We start from the raw sequence: 18,027 nt of genomic DNA, 5'->3' as shown, positions 1-18,027 counted from the left end.
ATCCCAACGTTTGGATCTTAAAAAAAAATCTGGGGGTGGCAGGAGTAATAGTAAAGGGAATTTATCTTGCCTAAGGCTGACCAGGGTTTGATGCCCAGCATCCCATATAGTCCTCCAAGCAGCACCAGGAGTACTCCCTCGGAGCAGAGACAGGAGTTAAGTAATGACACAGTTGGGTGTAACTCAAAACCAAATCAAAACCAAACCAAAAAAAATAGAAGCAGAGTAAGGACCAGAGGCAAGCAGCATAAAAGAAAAAGAAGGGGCTGAAGTGGTATGTACCTATTAAGGCACACTGCTCAATTTGAAAAGTGTCTGAAGTTTGAGTTGTCCTAGGAAATAGCTGAGCTATGCTGAAGCAAGAGACACCAACGGGCATGGTCATCACTGAATATATATATATATATATATTCAGTATATATATATGAATAGCTATGAAAGGTTTTAACCACTGGAGAGAATTGTAGATCCCTTTGACATTTATTGAGAGCATTAAGTCTGCTTCTTAGTTATACACTATCACACAGTTCTGTTCTGGAAAGCAGAATGCTCCTGTTATCTTTCCAGAATGTGAAAGGCACTTTAACCTGCACAGCTGTAAAAAATTTGGAACGATCAAGAAAGAACCTAGACTGGCAGGTCACAAGGGGAGAACAGCAAATCAGCAGAGGATCTTAGCACTCTGACACCATTCTTGGACGGTTTAAGCTTGTTTTCTTTTTGTTTTGCAACTTTTTATTTCTGGCTTTTGGGCCACACCGGCGTTGCTCCCGGCAGTGGTTGGGGGACCACATGCGATGCCGGGGATGGAACCCGGGTCAACAGTATGCAAGGCAAGCACCTTACCTGCTTTTGTTTTGTTTTGTTTTGTTTTAAATCTGAGAGATAGCGGCTTATCTCTTGTACCCCCCATGTTTTGTAACTTTTTTGAGAAACAGACCCCTCCTTTGAAGATCTGGGAAAGGTATGGATCATCCATCCACAAACACACGCACAATTTGGTACCCCAATTTCCTGAGGTCGGCGAGCTTAAAGCCCGTCCTCAGCGCTGGTACGTCTCAGTGACTTCCCGGGAGCCCGGGAATGGCCTTGAGGACCTTTCAGAATCACCCCTACCTTTCCCCTGGGAACTAGAGCAACAGAGAGCAGAAGATCCCCGGACGCGGGGTCTATGACACCTCGGGACCGGCTCTCCAAGCTCTCCCCTCCCCTCACCATCCCCACCCCCCAACCAAGCCGCGCAGGTGCGGAAACTTCGGGTCCCCCCTCCCCCCCGGAGGCTCGGCTCGGGACGCGTTGGAGGGAGCTGGGGGGCAGGGGGAGTCCGAAGAGGGGAGCAGGCGCGGGTCGGAGGAGGGTGGGGGGGGCCTTCCCGCGGTTGCTAGGTGACCAAGCTCCCCGCCCGGGCCGTTCCACGGCTCCCGCAGGGGGCGCCGCGGGCCGGCGGCGGCCGCGAGCCCTCCCGGAGCGGCGCTCTTCCGGCTTCCCCACCTCCGCCGGGCGGTGGCCGCGGCCGTGACGTCACAGGAGGCGGGGCCAGCGCCGCTGCCGGCTGCCGGAGGCGCCATTGGAGCCGGCTCGGCTTGCGAGCTCCGCGGCGGAGCCGGAGGTTGGGCCGCAGTACCAGCCGCGTCGGCTCCGGTGCCTGGCCCCTCGGCGGCATGGCGTGCGGGGCGACGCTGAAGCGGCCGATGGAGTTCGAGGCGGCGCTGCTGAGCCCCGGGTCCCCGAAGCGGCGGCGCTGCGCCCCTCTGCCCGGCCCCACGCCGGGCCTCAGGCCCCCGGACGCCGAGCCGCCGCCGCCGCTGTTCGCCGCGCAGACCCCGCCGCCGCCTCTGCAGCAGCCCGGCCCGCCCGGCAGCGAGCGGCGCCTCCCCACCCCGGGTAACCTCCGCCGCCGCCCTGGCACCGTGCCAGCCCCGGGCGTGTTTTTTTTTTTTCCTCTCCTTGGGGGCTGTGCGGGGGGAGGGGTGGAGGGACCCGGGGTGGGCGTGATGCGGACGCGAGACCCACGCCCCCGCGGACCCCGTCTTGGTCCCGAGAAAAAGCAGCCCGGAGTGTCGCCAGGCCTGGTCGCTTCCGGGGATGAGAGACATCCGGGATGGGCAAGGGGGGCCACCGGGTCGGTGCTCGGCTCTCCCGGCGTTGAGCGGCGAGGAAGGTGGGGGGGGGAACCCCGCACTCCAGGCGCCCCCCGGGAGAGTGGGATTATTCTGCTCACGGAGCCTGCCGGGAGCGTGGGGGTGGGGGGGCGGCAGCCCGGGGGTGCGGCCCAAGTCAGCGGAATCCGATGCCAGCCCGACTCTGCCCGGGACCGGCGTGCCCTTCTACCGTGTGGCCATTGTCCTGTGCTCTAGGTGGCCGGGAATCGGTGGTTTCTTCGGCTGGAATTGACGAATCCGTCCAGATCCCGAGGTTCTGTGGACACGGGTTCGACTATTCCCTGAGACACTGGCCAATCGAAGATTGCACATTGGTCCAGGAAAAGGACGAGATAGGGAGGGCGAGGGGGGGGCAGGGGGGGTGGGGAATGGCACACACACAAAACACAGCCATTGTGCAAGTGAAGGAGAAAGTGCATCACAATATTAGCTGTTTTTAAAGGACTGCTGGAAATGGGGGAAATCTCAAAACAGGACTTTGACAAGTCGTTTCTTTGTTTTTCTATTACCCGAATGCAAGTAGAAGACCTGGTTTGGCTTTAAAATCATTTTTCCCTCACCCTTTTCAGCTCCGTTACCGGGGTCTGGGTCTTGATTTCCTTCTTCCTCTGCATAGCCACATGGATATTTCAAGCTTCTTGCATCGAGATTTCCGCAGTCGCCGGGCACTAACCCAATCACTAGATATCCTTCCTCGTGTGCACAGCTGCTTTATCCGGGCCTTTCATACTTTCTTTCCCCCAAAAAATACCTTTGCTTTTCTCCCCAGCCTTGTTCATGCATTCCTGCCTTCCGTGGTGCTTGCCCTTCTGTTGGGTAACTCCAGTACCGTCTTTTCTTGACGTCTCCCATCCACTATCTGCCTAACCCTGCCCCATAAGGAACTTTGTTCTACTTTTAAATTCCTTGACCAATTAATGTTGCAAAGCCTTATGTACTGAATGAGATAATGTTTGCAAAAGTTCTTTGTAAAGAGCCTTTCAAAAGCAGGGGACGTAGATGTACTCTGAAAGAACCGTTTTTTTCCTTCCACTCACTGCTACAGATATCCCAGAATAGTCACATACTCTTTCTGGTCTTTCTCCTGCAAAACAGAGTTGATATTTGCCCCTATCTAGATGTTTTCATGTCTTCCAACACTGCCCTCTAGACTGTAGCAAATACTTTGTAAATGATTGTTGATTATGTTTGGAAATTTAAATATGTTAGAATACCGTATAATGGTGTCACTATTTTATCTCAAATTTTAATTTTTGCATAGATAATGCAGACTAGCTTCTTGGTTCTTTTATATTACTGTGTTTTGAATACTTGTCAAGTTTGCTTGTTTTTTTTTATGCTTACTGGCATGTGGTTCTGTCAAGAAAGAGATAGTGAATAAGTTATCCCAAGGGTTGTAAAGTTCTTTCAGAAATGGCTAAGAAATTAACTTTATCTCACTTTAATAAAAGTGTTAACAGCAGTTTTTGTGGAAGGGCCTATAAAATTCTATTTGCTTAAGCGATTTTGGTGGATACCTGTCATGGAAGAGGGTTGCTGGTCTCAGGGAGTTTGTAAACACAGACTGACTAGATGCAAAGCAGCTAAAGAATGTTGGGAAATAATTTCCAGATCACGGAAACATTTTAGGTCGGTCATGAATAATACTGGGGGAAGAAACAGTCCTTTTCAAACAAAGAGAGACTTCTCGAGCAAAGGCTAGAAAACCCTCAAGTTAAGAATAGTTTAGTGCAACTGGATTGTAGAGATGAAACTGAAAAAAAAAAAACATTTGGGGCAAAAATCTTTGAAGGCATGAAATGTCATGTTTAAGAGTTTGAATTTTGTTTTGTAGTAAAGAACCATTAGAGGATTGAAGTATCCTGATAATAAACTAGAAGCACTATCTAAAAGATGTCAGGCAAGAATTAAAATTACAAACCACCATTATAAAGACATTTGCAGGGCTGGAGCAGTGGTACAGAGGGCAGGGTGTTTGCCTTGCTTGTGGCGCACCGGGTTCAATCCCTGGCACCCCATATGTTCCTGAGCACCTCTAGTGTGCCCACCCCCCAAAAAAAAAAACCAAAAAAATTTTCTTAATTTGAAATGCATTTTTCTATATTCCTTTCTTGGGAAGAAATCCACATCTATTTCCTTTTTTTCTCTCTTGTAAATACCATGTTTTGATTCTTGGTCTTGCTAGTTCTGCCATCCCCAAAGTTCTTTCCATTTGTTCACTTTGCCATACAGCAGGCAGTTAAAGCTTTATCAAAGACCTTCTGTTCTAAGTGTTGTCCTCATACTTGTCCTTTCTTGTTTCAAGTCTGTGTCTTTCTTTACATCCTTCTATTGAATCTGGCAAGTATGTGCTTGGAAATAAACAGTTTAAAGGTGAAGACTGTATAAATTCAGGCATCTAGACTGTGCGTATGATAGTATGTTTTGTTGTTATTAGGTGAGGAGATCCTAAGCAGCAGGTAGGGCGCCACTCCTGACGATACTCCATTCAACTGGAGCCAGATTGTTCAGTGTTTGGGGTCCTGTGATTCGGTGTAGCTGGGGTCACCAAATCCACATCGAGGGGCATGTGGTGGGCTGTGGAGGTTGGCCAGGTCCTGTGGTGCCCAGGGTTTGAAATTGTGTTTGAGCACATAGCATGCGCCTCTTACTGAGTTCTCTACCCCAGGCCCCATCATACTCTGCTTGTTTGTGTTGGGGCCACACTCCACTGTGCTCAGGGCTTACTCCTGGCTCCTGCACTTTGGGATCACTCTGGGAGTTGGGGGGGTGGGGGCGGGGGTGCTGAGGGAGTGGGGTTATAGAGTGTTGGGATTGAACCTGGGCCAAATGAATGCAAGGCGAGTGCCCTGCCTGCTTGCTCTGCTATGTCTCGTGCTCCATCCTAGTATTCTTAAGGCTTTGTCATTCTACATTATCCAGCATTTAGGCTGAGAGTTAGGAATTTATCTGTATTTAAAGCTATTTTGAGTTCATGTTAGTCCCTGGGCTGTAGTAATTGTTGCAGCATTATTAATATTTCAAATTTTGGGTATCACAACTATCTGGTAGGCGTGTAGCATTTATACTGAAAAATGAGGTTAAAGATCCTGAATGACTTCTCAAGGTCACACAGCTAGGAAAAAGCAAAACGGCATTGTTAATACTTCCCCTTCTTAAAAAGTGGTTATTGCAGTATTATATATTCTAACATTAGAATAATGTGAATTGGGACAGTAATACAATTTTCATATTTCATAAGACTTTATTATTTTGTAGTGTAAACATATATTCTACCCCAGAGGTTTCCAAATTTATTTTGGCTTGCTGCCCCCTTTTTAGGGGGTGGGGGTAATCAGTGCTCCCCTGGAAATTTATTCTTTTTCTTTTGTTAAATCTTTCTTTTTTAAGTGACTAAATTGCACCAGAGGCTACACCACTACCACCCACCTGGTTCATTCCAGTGCCTCACTCATCCCCAGCAGGCAGCCTCACTCTCTTTGGGATACACTTTTATCCCCTAAAGGGAATACTTAACTACATCCTTTTGAATTTTCTATTTCCAGGAATGTACTTTAAGGTAGTGAGTGGTTTGTGTGTTTTGAGCTTCCTTTGGTAGCATTAAAAAATTTGGTTTATGATTACCTTGATCCAGAATAGTAGTGTAAACCCTACCAAATACTGCCTCTTGTGGGATGATGAAATTCTCTAAACCCAGATTAGCAATTCTGAGCAATAAGTCTTAGGTCCTGGGTTCGATCCTTGGCACCCCATGTGGTTTCCCCAGAATCAGGAATGATTTCTGAGTGCAGAGTCAGCAGTAACCCCTGAGCATTGCTGGCTGTGCGCCCCACAACCCCCCCCCAAACACATACACATACACACACACACACACACACACACACACACACACACACACACACACACACACAGATTCCTGTTAGGTGGGAACTTTTTTTCTCTATTTGTATGTTGTTCTAGTTAATTATCCAGCAAAAACAGCAATCTGGTCTTTATACACACACACACACACACACACACACACACACACACACACACACACACACTCCTCCCCTCCCAAAAAAAAAAAAACAAACAACCAAAGTTTGTGGTGGTTTATGCCAAAATAGTTGCTATCCTGGGTATCATTGAAATAGCAATGTGAGGACGTAATGACAGTCTTGGGGGTTGGAGGTTTTAGGAGTGCTTTATTCAGTGTAAACATTTTTCTTGTTAATAATTAAAAACATGGGGGATGGACAAGACATTTGAAGAAATGATAGAATAAAGTAAATGTTTAAATGTGTTTCTTTTTTTTATTAGAGCAAATTTTTCAGAACATTAAACAAGAATATAGTCGTTATCAGAGGTGGAGACATTTAGAAGTTGTTCTTAATCAGAGTGAAGCTGGTACTTCAGAAAGTCACCCTCACTCCTCAGCACTCACAGCACCTAATTCTCCAGGTAAGCATGAATTTATGTTCAAAGTCCATTTAAGAGTTTGTAAATGGTGCTTTAAGTGATGTTCTCCTAATTTAGAATTGATTTTTTTCTGAAATAATAAAATAGATTAGATGTGTGCCATGTATAATATTTAACATACAATTTTTGTTAATGTGTCTGAAAATTGGAAAAAGGCTTAGATTGATTTGGTTGAGCTTTCGCCCATCCAGTGCAGAATACTCTGAACTGCAGTGTCTTGGGGAGGGCATGCCTGGCAGCACCGTGTGATGCTGTGGATCAAACTTGGGTCTGCCACGTGCACAGCAAGCACCTTAACCCCTTTACTGTTTTTCTAGCTCCCATAACTGCAGTGCCTTAATACTATAGGCACTAGCCACTTGTGACTAATTTTTAATTAAAAATTTTTTAATTAATTTTGTTTCTCCAGTGCACTGGCCACATTTCAAGTGCTTAGTAGACATGCGGTAGCTTTGGTATTAGAGCACAACTATAGGACATTTCTGTCGCTGCAGAAAGTCATTTGACAGCACTATTCTATAACATTGACAGGTGGTCAGAGGATGTGCTCAAAAATAGACTCTCAGGGTTGAAGGAAATGTCCATGGTCACATAGTTGAGCCTCCCATATCCCTACAAATAGTCAACATCTGCAGAGTGGGAAACGCTTATCTGCCTCAACTCCTAATAGGGGGTTTTATTTCTTTATAATTCTTTTTGACATCTGTATAAACTAATTTAATTCTGTATCGATTCTGTTTCATATACATCTTCATTCTATTTTTAATAGATCTTGGAGTTTAAAATTACAGATTAAAAAATGTCTCCTTATAGAACACAAATTGTTAGAGCAGGAGGTAGAGGAAGGGAAGGAGGAACAGAGATAAACTGCTTAAGGGGATTGTTTTTACAACATTGTGACTAGACTAAATGCTCCTGAATTGATTACATTGAGTGATTGTGTGTGTGTGTGTGTGTGTGTGTGTGTGTGTGTGTGTGTGTATTTCACCTCCAAAGGGAATTTTTGTTTTTAAAATGGTGCCCTCCTGAGTGTGTGGGGCAGAAATAGGATGCTCTAGCTGTTGGTGCTGGGGGAGGAGGTGAGATTGTGCCGTATATCAAAATCTAGGGGCTTGTGCATGTTAAGGAACATTCTTTATCCCTTTGAATTGCAGTTCCAGCCCCCTCCCTCCTTTTGGTGTCGACTTGGTTTTGGAACTGTTATTTTGGGGGAGGGTGGGAGGACACACACTCAGTGGTGCTTAGTAGGGATTCTGCCTTGGTTCTGTGCTCAAGGATGACCCCTGAAGGGCAAGTGATTAAAAAATGAGTGACCCTTTATTGGCACTTGGGACCATATATAGGACTGGAGAGTGAACTGAGGGGTAAGCACACACAAGGCAAGCACCTTACCTCCTGTACTATCTGCCCCCACAACACCATTTCTAATTGCTTTTACATATACATGAGGATGACCTTTTAATGATTATTGCAAGGCACTTAAACTTTTATTTATTTTTGGTCTGCACCAAGTCTGTGCTCAGGTTGCTCCCAGTAGTACTCAGTGGGAACAGTGGTGCTAGGGCTCAAATTTTTTGCCAAATGGGCATTGAGTATTGGTTCAGACTGTTATCACATCAAAACTATTTTTCTGGGGGCTGGAGCAATAGCACAGCGGGCGTTTGCCTTGCACGCGGCCTACCCGAGTTCGATTCCCAGCATCCCATATGGTCCCCTGAGCACCGCCAGGAGTGATTCCTGAGTGCAGAGCCAGGAGTAACCCCTGAGCATCAGCGGGTGTGACCCGAAAAGAAAAAAAACAAAAAACAAAAATTATTTTTCTGTATGTAGTTGGCATATCTAAATCTCATTGTTCCTTGTACTTTCCACCTTACCTTTGCCCTTGTTTTGTAAAACAAAAGAAACTTAGAGGATTTTTTGAAAAAGTTTCATGTAAAGTAGTTAATGCTTTTTTGGAATAAGTTTTTATATACTAAGACTATTTGTATAGCTGTTACTTCTGAACCTTAGAACTAGAATATTTTGTGTAAATTGTTTGTCTTTTGACCAGGTTCTTCCTGGATGAAAAAGGACCAGCCCACCTTTACCCTCCGGCAAGTTGGAATAATATGTGAGCGTCTCTTAAAAGACTATGAAGATAAAATTCGGGAGGAGTATGAGCAAATCCTCAATACCAAGCTAGCAGGTAGGCTGAGGCAATATTCTGCTTTTATTTATAGGACTTAGTAAGATTTAAAACCATTTAAATGGTACTTGGCAAAAAAAAGTACAATTGGTAGTACTTAATGGAAGAAGGTTTAATGGCTTTGATATTAAGTTACTTCCTTCTGTTGATTGTAAACATTTCACTTACAGTTGTATGGAAGAACTTTTCGTTTACGTTTCAGTAACAAGATAAGCCAGGTTTTTATTTTGAATTTTTCACATATGAATGATGGCATTGAGGAGTTATTTGGGCTGACTGGCTGGTAAACAGATGGTTGTTGGGATGGTACTCAACTCCCAACAGGTGGCTGGGAGGTACTGCATCTAGTCAACACACTGACTTCCTGTGAGGAATCAGTTTATAGATGTGGGAAGTCAGGCATCTGATGAGTTGGAGGTATGTAAAGTTTGAAAAGTACAGCTCAGGCAAGAACAAAGGCACTAATTAGTGATGGCAACAAGAAAAGCTTTTGTGAAAGAGAGAGGATCTGAGTTCAAACTAGAAAGTAGTACCTATTTTGTAAAAAAGGACAGCTGTTGTGATCAGAGAGTTTTTATGCAACAACTTCCTGTAACAATATTGTTTCCTAATCTGGTGACCCACATCATATGGTTCCTCAAAATTTTATTTATTTTGGGTGGAGAGTTTTGGGCCACACCCAGATGTGCTTAGGGCTTACTCCTGTAGGGGCTCTGAACTGTATGAGGTGCCGGGGATCAAAGCTGGGTCTTTTAAAACTGGGATGGCCATTTGCAAGGCGAGTACCTTACCATACTATCCCTGGTCTCTCTGGTCCCTGTTCTTCAAAATTTTAATAGGCTGCTTTAAACTGAACTAACAGCAAAGTTAAATGGGTTTCTTTATGCAGAACTTCTTTGATCTTAAGTATATCAATAACACATACTGTAAGAAAAGGTTCTAGTATGTCATCTTTTACACCTCCCCTAAATTATCAGAACAAGGAGCTGGCTCAAGGGATGGAGCTTGTGATTTCCATGTGGAAGCTCTGACTTCCTTCCCCAACACTGTACGGTGGTTTGAGTACTGCGCTGGGTGCAGCCCCCAGCACCACCTGCTGTGGCCCACTCCCACGGCCAAATGTGTTCATTCCTGCTCTAGGTCATTTCTGTCCACAGATCCCAGACAACCTTCTTTCTATTCTCCTCTTAAGAGGGCTGGAGAGAGAATCTAGGGGTTAAGGCCTTGCATCCTGTTCTTCCTGATTTGAATTCCCAGCACCACATAAGGTACCCTGAACATCCCAAGGGTCACTCCTGAATAGAGATATAGTCCTTGAGCACCACTGGGTGTGCACCCCTTTCCTCCAATTAAAAAGCCAACCAAAAAATAATAATAATAGGGGCCAGAGAGATAATACAGCAGATGAGATACTTGTGTTGGATATGGCCAGCTGGGTTTAGTCCCCGGCACTCCATATGGTCTCTGCGCACTGCTGGGTGTGGCCCAAAAACCAGAACAATAATAACAACAAATATGTAACAGATTTTCCATTAAAAGATATTTTGTGGAACCATCTACATGTAGATAGTATGGAATTTTTTTGCTTGTTTGGGGGCCACACACCTGGCTCTGTGTTCAGAAATTACTCCTGGTAGTGTGCAGGGAACCATATGGGTTGTCGAGGACTGAACCCGGGTCGGCCACATGCAAGGGAAACACCCTAATCACTGCACTATCACTCCAGCCCCTGGAAATTTTTTTCTTTTTTTTTTTTTTAAATCTTCTAAGCCACCCCACCTCTGACTCAAATGTGTTCTTTTGGAGTGTATTTTTGTGGTGCTTGGGATCAAGTCCAGGGTTCCTGCATGCAGAGCATGCAAGGCAAACACTCTAGTACTGACCTGGAATCCTCAGTCCTGTGTATGTTGAAATTCATTGCAAAAAAAAAAAACCATCAAATGTCATGTCTTTTGGTGATTTCTTGAAATTTGATAACCTGTAGTAGTGAGCATATCTGTATGTCTCGAGCCAATTCTAGGAGTTATGAGAGGGGCTAGATTATTAGAAAAGGATTTGGGGTCTCGGAGGAAGTAAAGGTTTTGGAGTGACCATGACAAAGAGGGACCTGAGTAGGATAAGTCAAACTGGGAAGCTAGCCGTGGCTCTGGTACAGGAGTCTTTCTAAAGGTGGTGGGTGAAGAGGAGGTGGTTCTAGGGATAGTATATACTGTCTTTCCTCTCACAGAACAATATGAATCTTTTGTGAAATTCACACATGATCAGATTATGCGACGATATGGGACAAGGCCAACAAGCTGTAAGTATTGCCAAGTAGTTTTTTTTTTTTAATGTATTACTTTTAAAAACAAGATTTTGACATTGTCTTATCTCCTAACCTAAAATTTCCTGTAAAATTTAATAGCTAACATCTAAAGAATACTTAGATACCCAGAACTGTGTGTGTTAAACCTTTGAAATCTTGATGAAGTTTATTTAATCTGCAGTAACTATGACAGAGGAATATGGCTAGCCCTGTTTTTCAGATAAAGATAGCACTTAAAGGTTTCACTCAGTCACAATAACGAGTGGGTCAGCCAGGATTGAAAACTTAAGTAGTTTTAACTCCAGTGCCAGTATTTTTCCTGCTTTTCCCCCAGAAACATAGCTGCAATTATTAATTCACAAAAGATGATTCTTTAAGTTTGCTTATCAAATGTGATCAAAATTTCTCAGCTCTAAAACATCTTGTTTAGGCAAGATGTAAACAGTTACTCAGAACATAAGCTTGTTGCATTTGTAATTAGTCATCCTTACACTCTTGTTTTTTTATTTCTAATCTGTAGATGTGTCCTGAAGCTTTCTTGCATATCTGGGTACCAGGTTCGACCTCAAGAGATGGCTGCTGTACACTTTTTGCAACTGGTTTGATATCACATTTCAGCTCCAACTTTGCATCCTGAGAACACTTAAATGTTTCTGCAGGTCCATTTTATACAACTTGAAAGACCTTAAAACTTTCTGGTTGCCACACAAGCATATCTTTCTTTTCTGCTCATCCAATAAACAGCTGTGCCCTACTGTGATAGATTTTCCAAACAAAAATCCCTGGAGCAGCAGTTTAGTAAAATATGCCCTCAGTGGCACTCAGCAAATGGAGTTTCCCCAAGCACAGCTCTGTAAGAAGTGTGTGCGCGAGTGTGTGTATATGTGTGTGTGTGTGTGTTTTAAGTTATTATTTGTATTGTGCAAATTATTTTGAACTTGGGGATTCTGGCTGTGAATTTGATGCACGACAATTATGGTTGAAGACATTAGCTTGATCTACAGAAGGTCATTAATGTTTTGCGACCATACAAGTTGTAACAGTGGATTGTTTTCTGTGTAGGTATAATTGTTAAATACAGGGACTATTTCCAGGCACAGAATATGAATTATAAGTTAGGATGGACATTAGATGTGATTATGATGACATAGCAAAGGTCTGTGGTCCTAGATCTACAATTGCGTGGTGAGGAATTAGAACCATCTGGGGATGGGCCTTTTGACACAGTGAACTCTGCCTAGCCCTAGTTAGAAAAATGCTGTGACTCCAAGCCTTAAAATACCCATGTGGAGTCTGTGCTCACCTCATTCACACACTGAACCTCTAAAAAGAAAATGTCTCCCCTAGAGCAGGAGCATCAGGGTTTGCTTTGGAGCCTAAAATAGGTGAGCATGGGGCTGGGCCAGGCCCTCAGGGCACTGCTACTTGGGAGGAGCCATTTCACTTCTGTATCAGTTATTAATAGAATTTGGATCCTTTGATCAGGTTCTCCCAACTTTTTAAAGAGGTGTTCATGTTCAACTGCTTGAGCTTTGTTTTGGCAACCCCCCTACCCGAAGTTGCTTACAGACTGTTCTTCACCTTGTTTCCAAGGCTGTGGAACAGAAAGTAGCCTCTGTTTTGAGGAGGTGGAAGTTAAGTATACATTTATTTTTTACTGTGACTTGTTCAGGACCACATTTTACAAAATGCCTTGTTTCCTTTATTATTGTTTGTGGAAAGGAAAGTTCTATTAAAATTCTTTTAGTTTGAATATAGAATAGTTTTTTAAATTAGGGCTTATTTTGAAAAATTCTGAGTTTAATTCAAATGTATGCCAATACCTTCCAAAGTAAGGTAATATTCAGAGACGGTTGTTCAGATTAGATGGTGTAGAGAAATTTCTGGAATATTCACATTCGAAGATTCCTTATTAATGAATGTCTTTGACTTAAATCTAACCAAAAACTGCAACATTATTCTTTGTACATTTTCATTATATAGTGTTAACAAGCTTAGTTGCAAACAAATAAAATACTTAAGCTATTTGTTTACCTTGCCTTCTTAATACTGTGATAATGTCTCTTAATTCAAATAATTTTTGAGGCTGCTATAACCATTTCCTCAGTTCAACATTTTTATAGACTTGCAAAAAACCCAGCAGTGATCTTTTAATAATTAAAGAATTGTTTTACTTCATATTTGAAGGGCAGTTTGTTTCTTCCCTCCCCGTCCTCCCCCCAAATCCCCCCCAAAGTTCCCCACTTGTTTTAGGAAAGGGAACAAAGCGGTGGCTATAACCTTACAGTGGGATGGTCTCTAAGCAACCAGAAGGGCAGCAATCGGGGCCATCAAAGTCCTTAAGGGCTAGGAGATATAGGGGCCAGAGCCACAGGGGGTAGGGTGCTTGCCTTGTATGTGGCTGACCTGGATTTGATCCCTGTGATCCAATATGGTTCCCCAAGCCTGCCAGGAGTAATTCTTGCATGCAGGGCCAGAAGTAATCCCTGAGCATTGCCGAGTGGTCCCAAAACAGTGTGGGGCCTGGAGATAGTTCACAGGACTAATGTGCATGCTTTGCACGTGGGAGGCCTGGCTTCCCAAGCTAAGACACTGGCACCACATGGCTCCCCACTGCCTTCAAGTATGGCCTGAAAAATAAGCTAGAATAAGTCAGAACTGGGAGCTAACATGAGGGCTGGAGTGCAAGCCAGGGTTAGTTGTCAGCGCTCCATGGTCCCCTGAGCACTGCTGGCTATCCTCCTGGTGAGCCCCAGCATCGCTGGTCTGAGCAGCACCAAATTGCCAGGCCTGAGTGATGAACCCTCAGTCCTGTACAGTGTGACCAAATGTTGCCAGTAGTGACACATCAGGCGCCCTGAACACTGCCTGGGAACCCACTTTACCCCCCCAAGCCCCCCAAAAAAGTCCTAAAGAATTAACCAAGAATGGGGTACTCAGACTCAGATTTTTTTTTTTGCTTAAAAAAAAATCCATCTGGGGCTGGAGTGATAGCACAGCGGGTAGGGCGTTTGCCTTACACGCGGCCGACCCGGGTTCTAATCCCAGCATCCCATATGGTCCCCTGAGCACCGCCAGGGGTAAATCCTGAGTGAAGAGCCAGGAGTAACCCCTGTGCATCGCCGGGTGTGACCCAAAAACCAAAAAAAAAAAAAAAATCCATCTGGTGCTCACTCTCTCTTGCAGGTGTTAGCCCTATTTGTACTAAATGATTTCAAGACTAGATTTCTGAAATTTCTACCCTCTCTCTAGACTCTGTCGTTACATTATGATACACTTGCCCTTTGGGGCTACAGGGTAAGACCACACTACCATAGCTAGGTTTCGAGATCCTAGGGTGCTTGCCTTGCACTCAGCCAACCCATGTCCCCAGCACCCCATGTGGCCCCTTGAGCCAGAGCCAGGAGTAATCCCTGACCATTGCTGTTTCGTTATTACTAGTTCAAGGTCTAACCCAAAGGAAAAACAATTTCTATGAGATAAATTGGGAATTTGGGGGTATACCTTAGACTAGCTAAAGAGGGTTTTTCCTTAGGCTTATTTCTGGGGCTTGAACTTAAAGGCTTTCCTGTGCTGGGAAGTATCTGTCCTGTGAAGGTGGTTTGGGGCTCAGGGAAAATGTCAGTTTGCAGAGACCTCTAAGGATGGATCAGAACCTGTGGTTTTGGATCAGGTATTTTTACTAAACTAGTTAAAATTGTCCTCTGGTTTTTTAAATTTATTTTTTATTTTTTTATTGAATCACAATGTGGAAAGTTACAGAGCTTTCAGGCTCAGTTACACAATGCTCAACATCTATCCCTTCACCAGTGCACATATTCCACCACCAGGAACCCCAGTATACCTCCCCCCACCCCCACCCCTACCTTCCACCTGTGTAGCTGATAGATTTCACTTTACTTTGATTACATTCAATATTTCAACAAAAAACTCACTATTATTCTTTGGAGTTTCACCCCCCAAGTCAGATCTGTTGAAAAGGAAGCAATTGATAATTTGTTTTCCATTGCTGACAATTAAGAGATAGGAGGTCGGTTTTGGATTTCTGTGTTTTAGTAACTAAGTCCAGGGAAATATCTGCCAGAAATTGCATCACTGCAAGCTTGTACCTCCCTTTTATGGTGCTTATAAAATGGTGGTCGCCATGCCGTGCCCAGAAAGGAAAAGCTGAGAGAGAAAAACCCTTCCCTCCCTAGTGCGACATGGGGCTGTGGTTCAGTTCACAGTCTAGAGACATTTCTGCAAGAAGCTGCTGGTGCCCAGAGGGGTTTAGCTGGCTTCTGGAATCATGCTCGTGCAGCAGCAGAAAGGCCACACACGTGCGGCCTCTGTGCTTAAATCTCGGCGGAGGGCAATAATGTCCTCTGTTTTAATTCCAGTTGTTACCCTTTTCTAGTAAAGTTTTCAGCATGAGGGGAGCAAAAGGATTATGTACCTATGTCTTGATCAAAGGGAAGATCAAAGTTCCTATGGCAATGATATTTGTTGTTTTTCTACCATACCCTGCAGTTCTCAGGGCTTAGTATTGACTTTCTCTGTTCAGAGATCACTCCTGGTGGTGTTTGGGAGACCATGAAGGGGGGCAAGGAGGGTGCCAGGGATCAAAGCTAGTTCGGACATAGACAAGGTTTTACTTGCTGTAAAGTATCTCCAGCCCAGGCAGTGATAATTACTAAGCTTCTATAAAGTAGGGACCAGAGAACTCAATAGGATGGAGCACATGCCCCTAAGCACTGCCAAGAGGAACCCCTAAATCCTACCTGTGTTGCCCCCCCCAAAGATATCTTCAATGATTTGACTCCCCTGGCAAAGAATAATAAAAAACAAAAATAAACAAATGGGACTACGTCAAATTAAAGAATGGTTTGAATGGCAGAAGAAATTCAGATTAAAATTAAAAGGCATCCTATTGAATGGGAAAAAATATTTGCACACAATGCATCAGATAAAGAGCTAATATTTAAGACACACAAAGCCTTCGCAAAGGTTAACAACAATAAAAATCCGATCAAAAATAGGAAAGTAGATAGATATTTTCCCAAAGATATGTGGATGGCCATTAGGCATATGTGAAAAGTGTTCATCACCATCTTTTTTTAAGGAAAGTTCAAATCAAAATGACAGTAAGGTGTCATCTCACACCACAGTAGTATATATCAAACAGACTAGAAACATCAAGCCCCACATTTGATCCCCAGCACTGTATGATTCCCAAAGGAAAAAGAACTCCTTAAGGGGAAAAAAAATCGGGTTGAAGAATTTAAGCCAACTTTCCATGGTGAATCTTCTCTGCCCAGTTAGATTGTTTGGCGAAGGGCCAAAGAGATAGTATAGCAGGTAGGGCGTTAGCCTCCACGGGGCCGACCTGGGTTTGATCCCCAGCATCCCATATGTTCCCCTGAACACCGCCGGGAGTGATTCCTGAGTGCAGAGCCAGGAGTAACCCCTGAGCATCGCTGGGTGTGGCCCAAAAGAAAGCCAAAAAAAAATTTTTTTTAAATTGGCTGGCTAGGCATAATTGAAAGGAATGGTCTTCACACGTTTCAGCCCTATAGTCTGCAGCCAATCTTTTATGTTAGCCCTCCAGACTACTAAACTTTCTGAGCCAATTTCCTTTTTCATTTTATATAGATCACTGGGTTTGTTTTGTTTTCCCAGATGCAAGATTACATGGAATAAATGGGGCCAGATAAATAAGTTTAGCAGGCTTAGCACATGCTTGACATGTGGGAGCCCCACATTTGATCCCCAGCACTGTATGATTCCCTAATCACTGTACCCAGAGTAGTCCCTCATCACTATCTAAAATTTTACAGAAGGAAGGAGAAAGGGTTGAGCATAATATGAGACACAGATTAGTGGTTTTGGCTTGGGGTAGGGAGTAGGAGGGATCATATGTGGTACTGGGGATCGAACCCGCATGCAAGGTTCAAACACCCCCTACCTGCTGTACTATCACTGGCTCTAGTTCTCAATTTTTCAATATAGCCCTTTGTTAACTTCAAATTCTCACATTCTCTCACTAGAACTTGTATTCACAGATGTCTGACTAAAGAAAACAAAAATAATAAAACAATACAAGGACAAACTCAGTAAACACTTCAACGCTTCTAGTCTACATTTTGCTATTTACTATGACAAGTCAGCAAACTATGGCCTGTCTTTGTAATGAGGCCTTATTAGAACACTGTCATCACTCCTGTTCATTAGCATCTGGATGTTTTCACACTGCAACTCCAAGCTTGAGCAGGTGTGACAGATACAGTATAACTACAGTAGAAAACTCTCCCTTTACAGAAAAAAAAATAGACCTTGTACTGAAACACATAGATATTTGAAGAATACAAACAAGGGGCTGAAGAAAGACCATATTCTTTGCCTGCAGGAGGCACTGCCAGGTCTGTCCCAAAACCAAACACACACACACACACACACACACACACACACACACACACACACACACACACACACTGTACACACCAAAAAAGACAAGAGTGCTGCACAGTGGCTTGGTATGCCCTAATCTCATTCCTACAGAGTTTATATCTCAAATATGTAAGTGTGGGGGAGGAATAAACCTCTGCTTACAATCAGTTACCCAAGTGAATATCTTAAAAAGATAACTTCTTAGAGCAGTAATTCTTGATGATGAGAACAGGCACCATATTATGGGAAGAAAGGTATAGAATGATTTAATAGCATTTTAATTTTGAAATGTTACCTACAAGTGGGTGTGACTATCAGTGTTTATCAAATAATAGTGTAGATAAAAATAAGTGGCTTCTCTGCCTCCCTGCTGATTCAGTGTGAACAACTGAATACAAAGTAAGCTTTAGCTACGTTAAACTGCCTTGAATGAGGTTTGCACCTAATCAAATTTACCTACAGAAAAAGCTCCAGCAACTCATTCCAAA

At 43.8% G+C, this 18,027-nt stretch overlaps 1 protein-coding gene across 1 annotated transcript; it reads left to right on the top strand.

The window, feature by feature from the left end:
• Positions 1-1,537: 1,537 nt before the first annotated feature.
• On the top strand, positions 1,538-13,160 carry AKIRIN1 (akirin 1). Its single transcript, XM_055137733.1, has 5 exons — positions 1,538-1,884; positions 6,465-6,605; positions 8,674-8,808; positions 11,036-11,107; positions 11,634-13,160. The coding sequence occupies exons 1-5, from the start codon at positions 1,662-1,664 to the stop codon at positions 11,642-11,644; spliced, it is 582 nt and encodes a 193-aa protein (XP_054993708.1). The 5' UTR covers positions 1,538-1,661; the 3' UTR covers positions 11,645-13,160.
• The last annotated feature ends 4,867 nt before the right edge of the window (positions 13,161-18,027 follow it).

Source organism: Sorex araneus, chromosome 5 (assembly GCF_027595985.1).
Source record: "Sorex araneus isolate mSorAra2 chromosome 5, mSorAra2.pri, whole genome shotgun sequence".
Taxonomy (NCBI): Eukaryota; Metazoa; Chordata; class Mammalia; order Eulipotyphla; family Soricidae; genus Sorex; species Sorex araneus.
This window is presented reverse-complemented; position numbering and strand designations above follow the sequence as displayed.

Excerpts from the sequence above, each read along its gene's own strand:
- AKIRIN1 (XM_055137733.1), top strand. The coding sequence starts at position 1,662 with ATGGCGTGCGGGGCGACGCTGAAGCGGCCGATGGAGTTCGAGGCGGCG. Across the intron at positions 1,885-6,464 it reads GCGGCGCCTCCCCACCCCGG|AGCAAATTTTTCAGAACATT; the intron begins GTAACCTCCGCC and ends TTTTTTTATTAG. Across the intron at positions 6,606-8,673 it reads CACAGCACCTAATTCTCCAG|GTTCTTCCTGGATGAAAAAG; the intron begins GTAAGCATGAAT and ends TCTTTTGACCAG.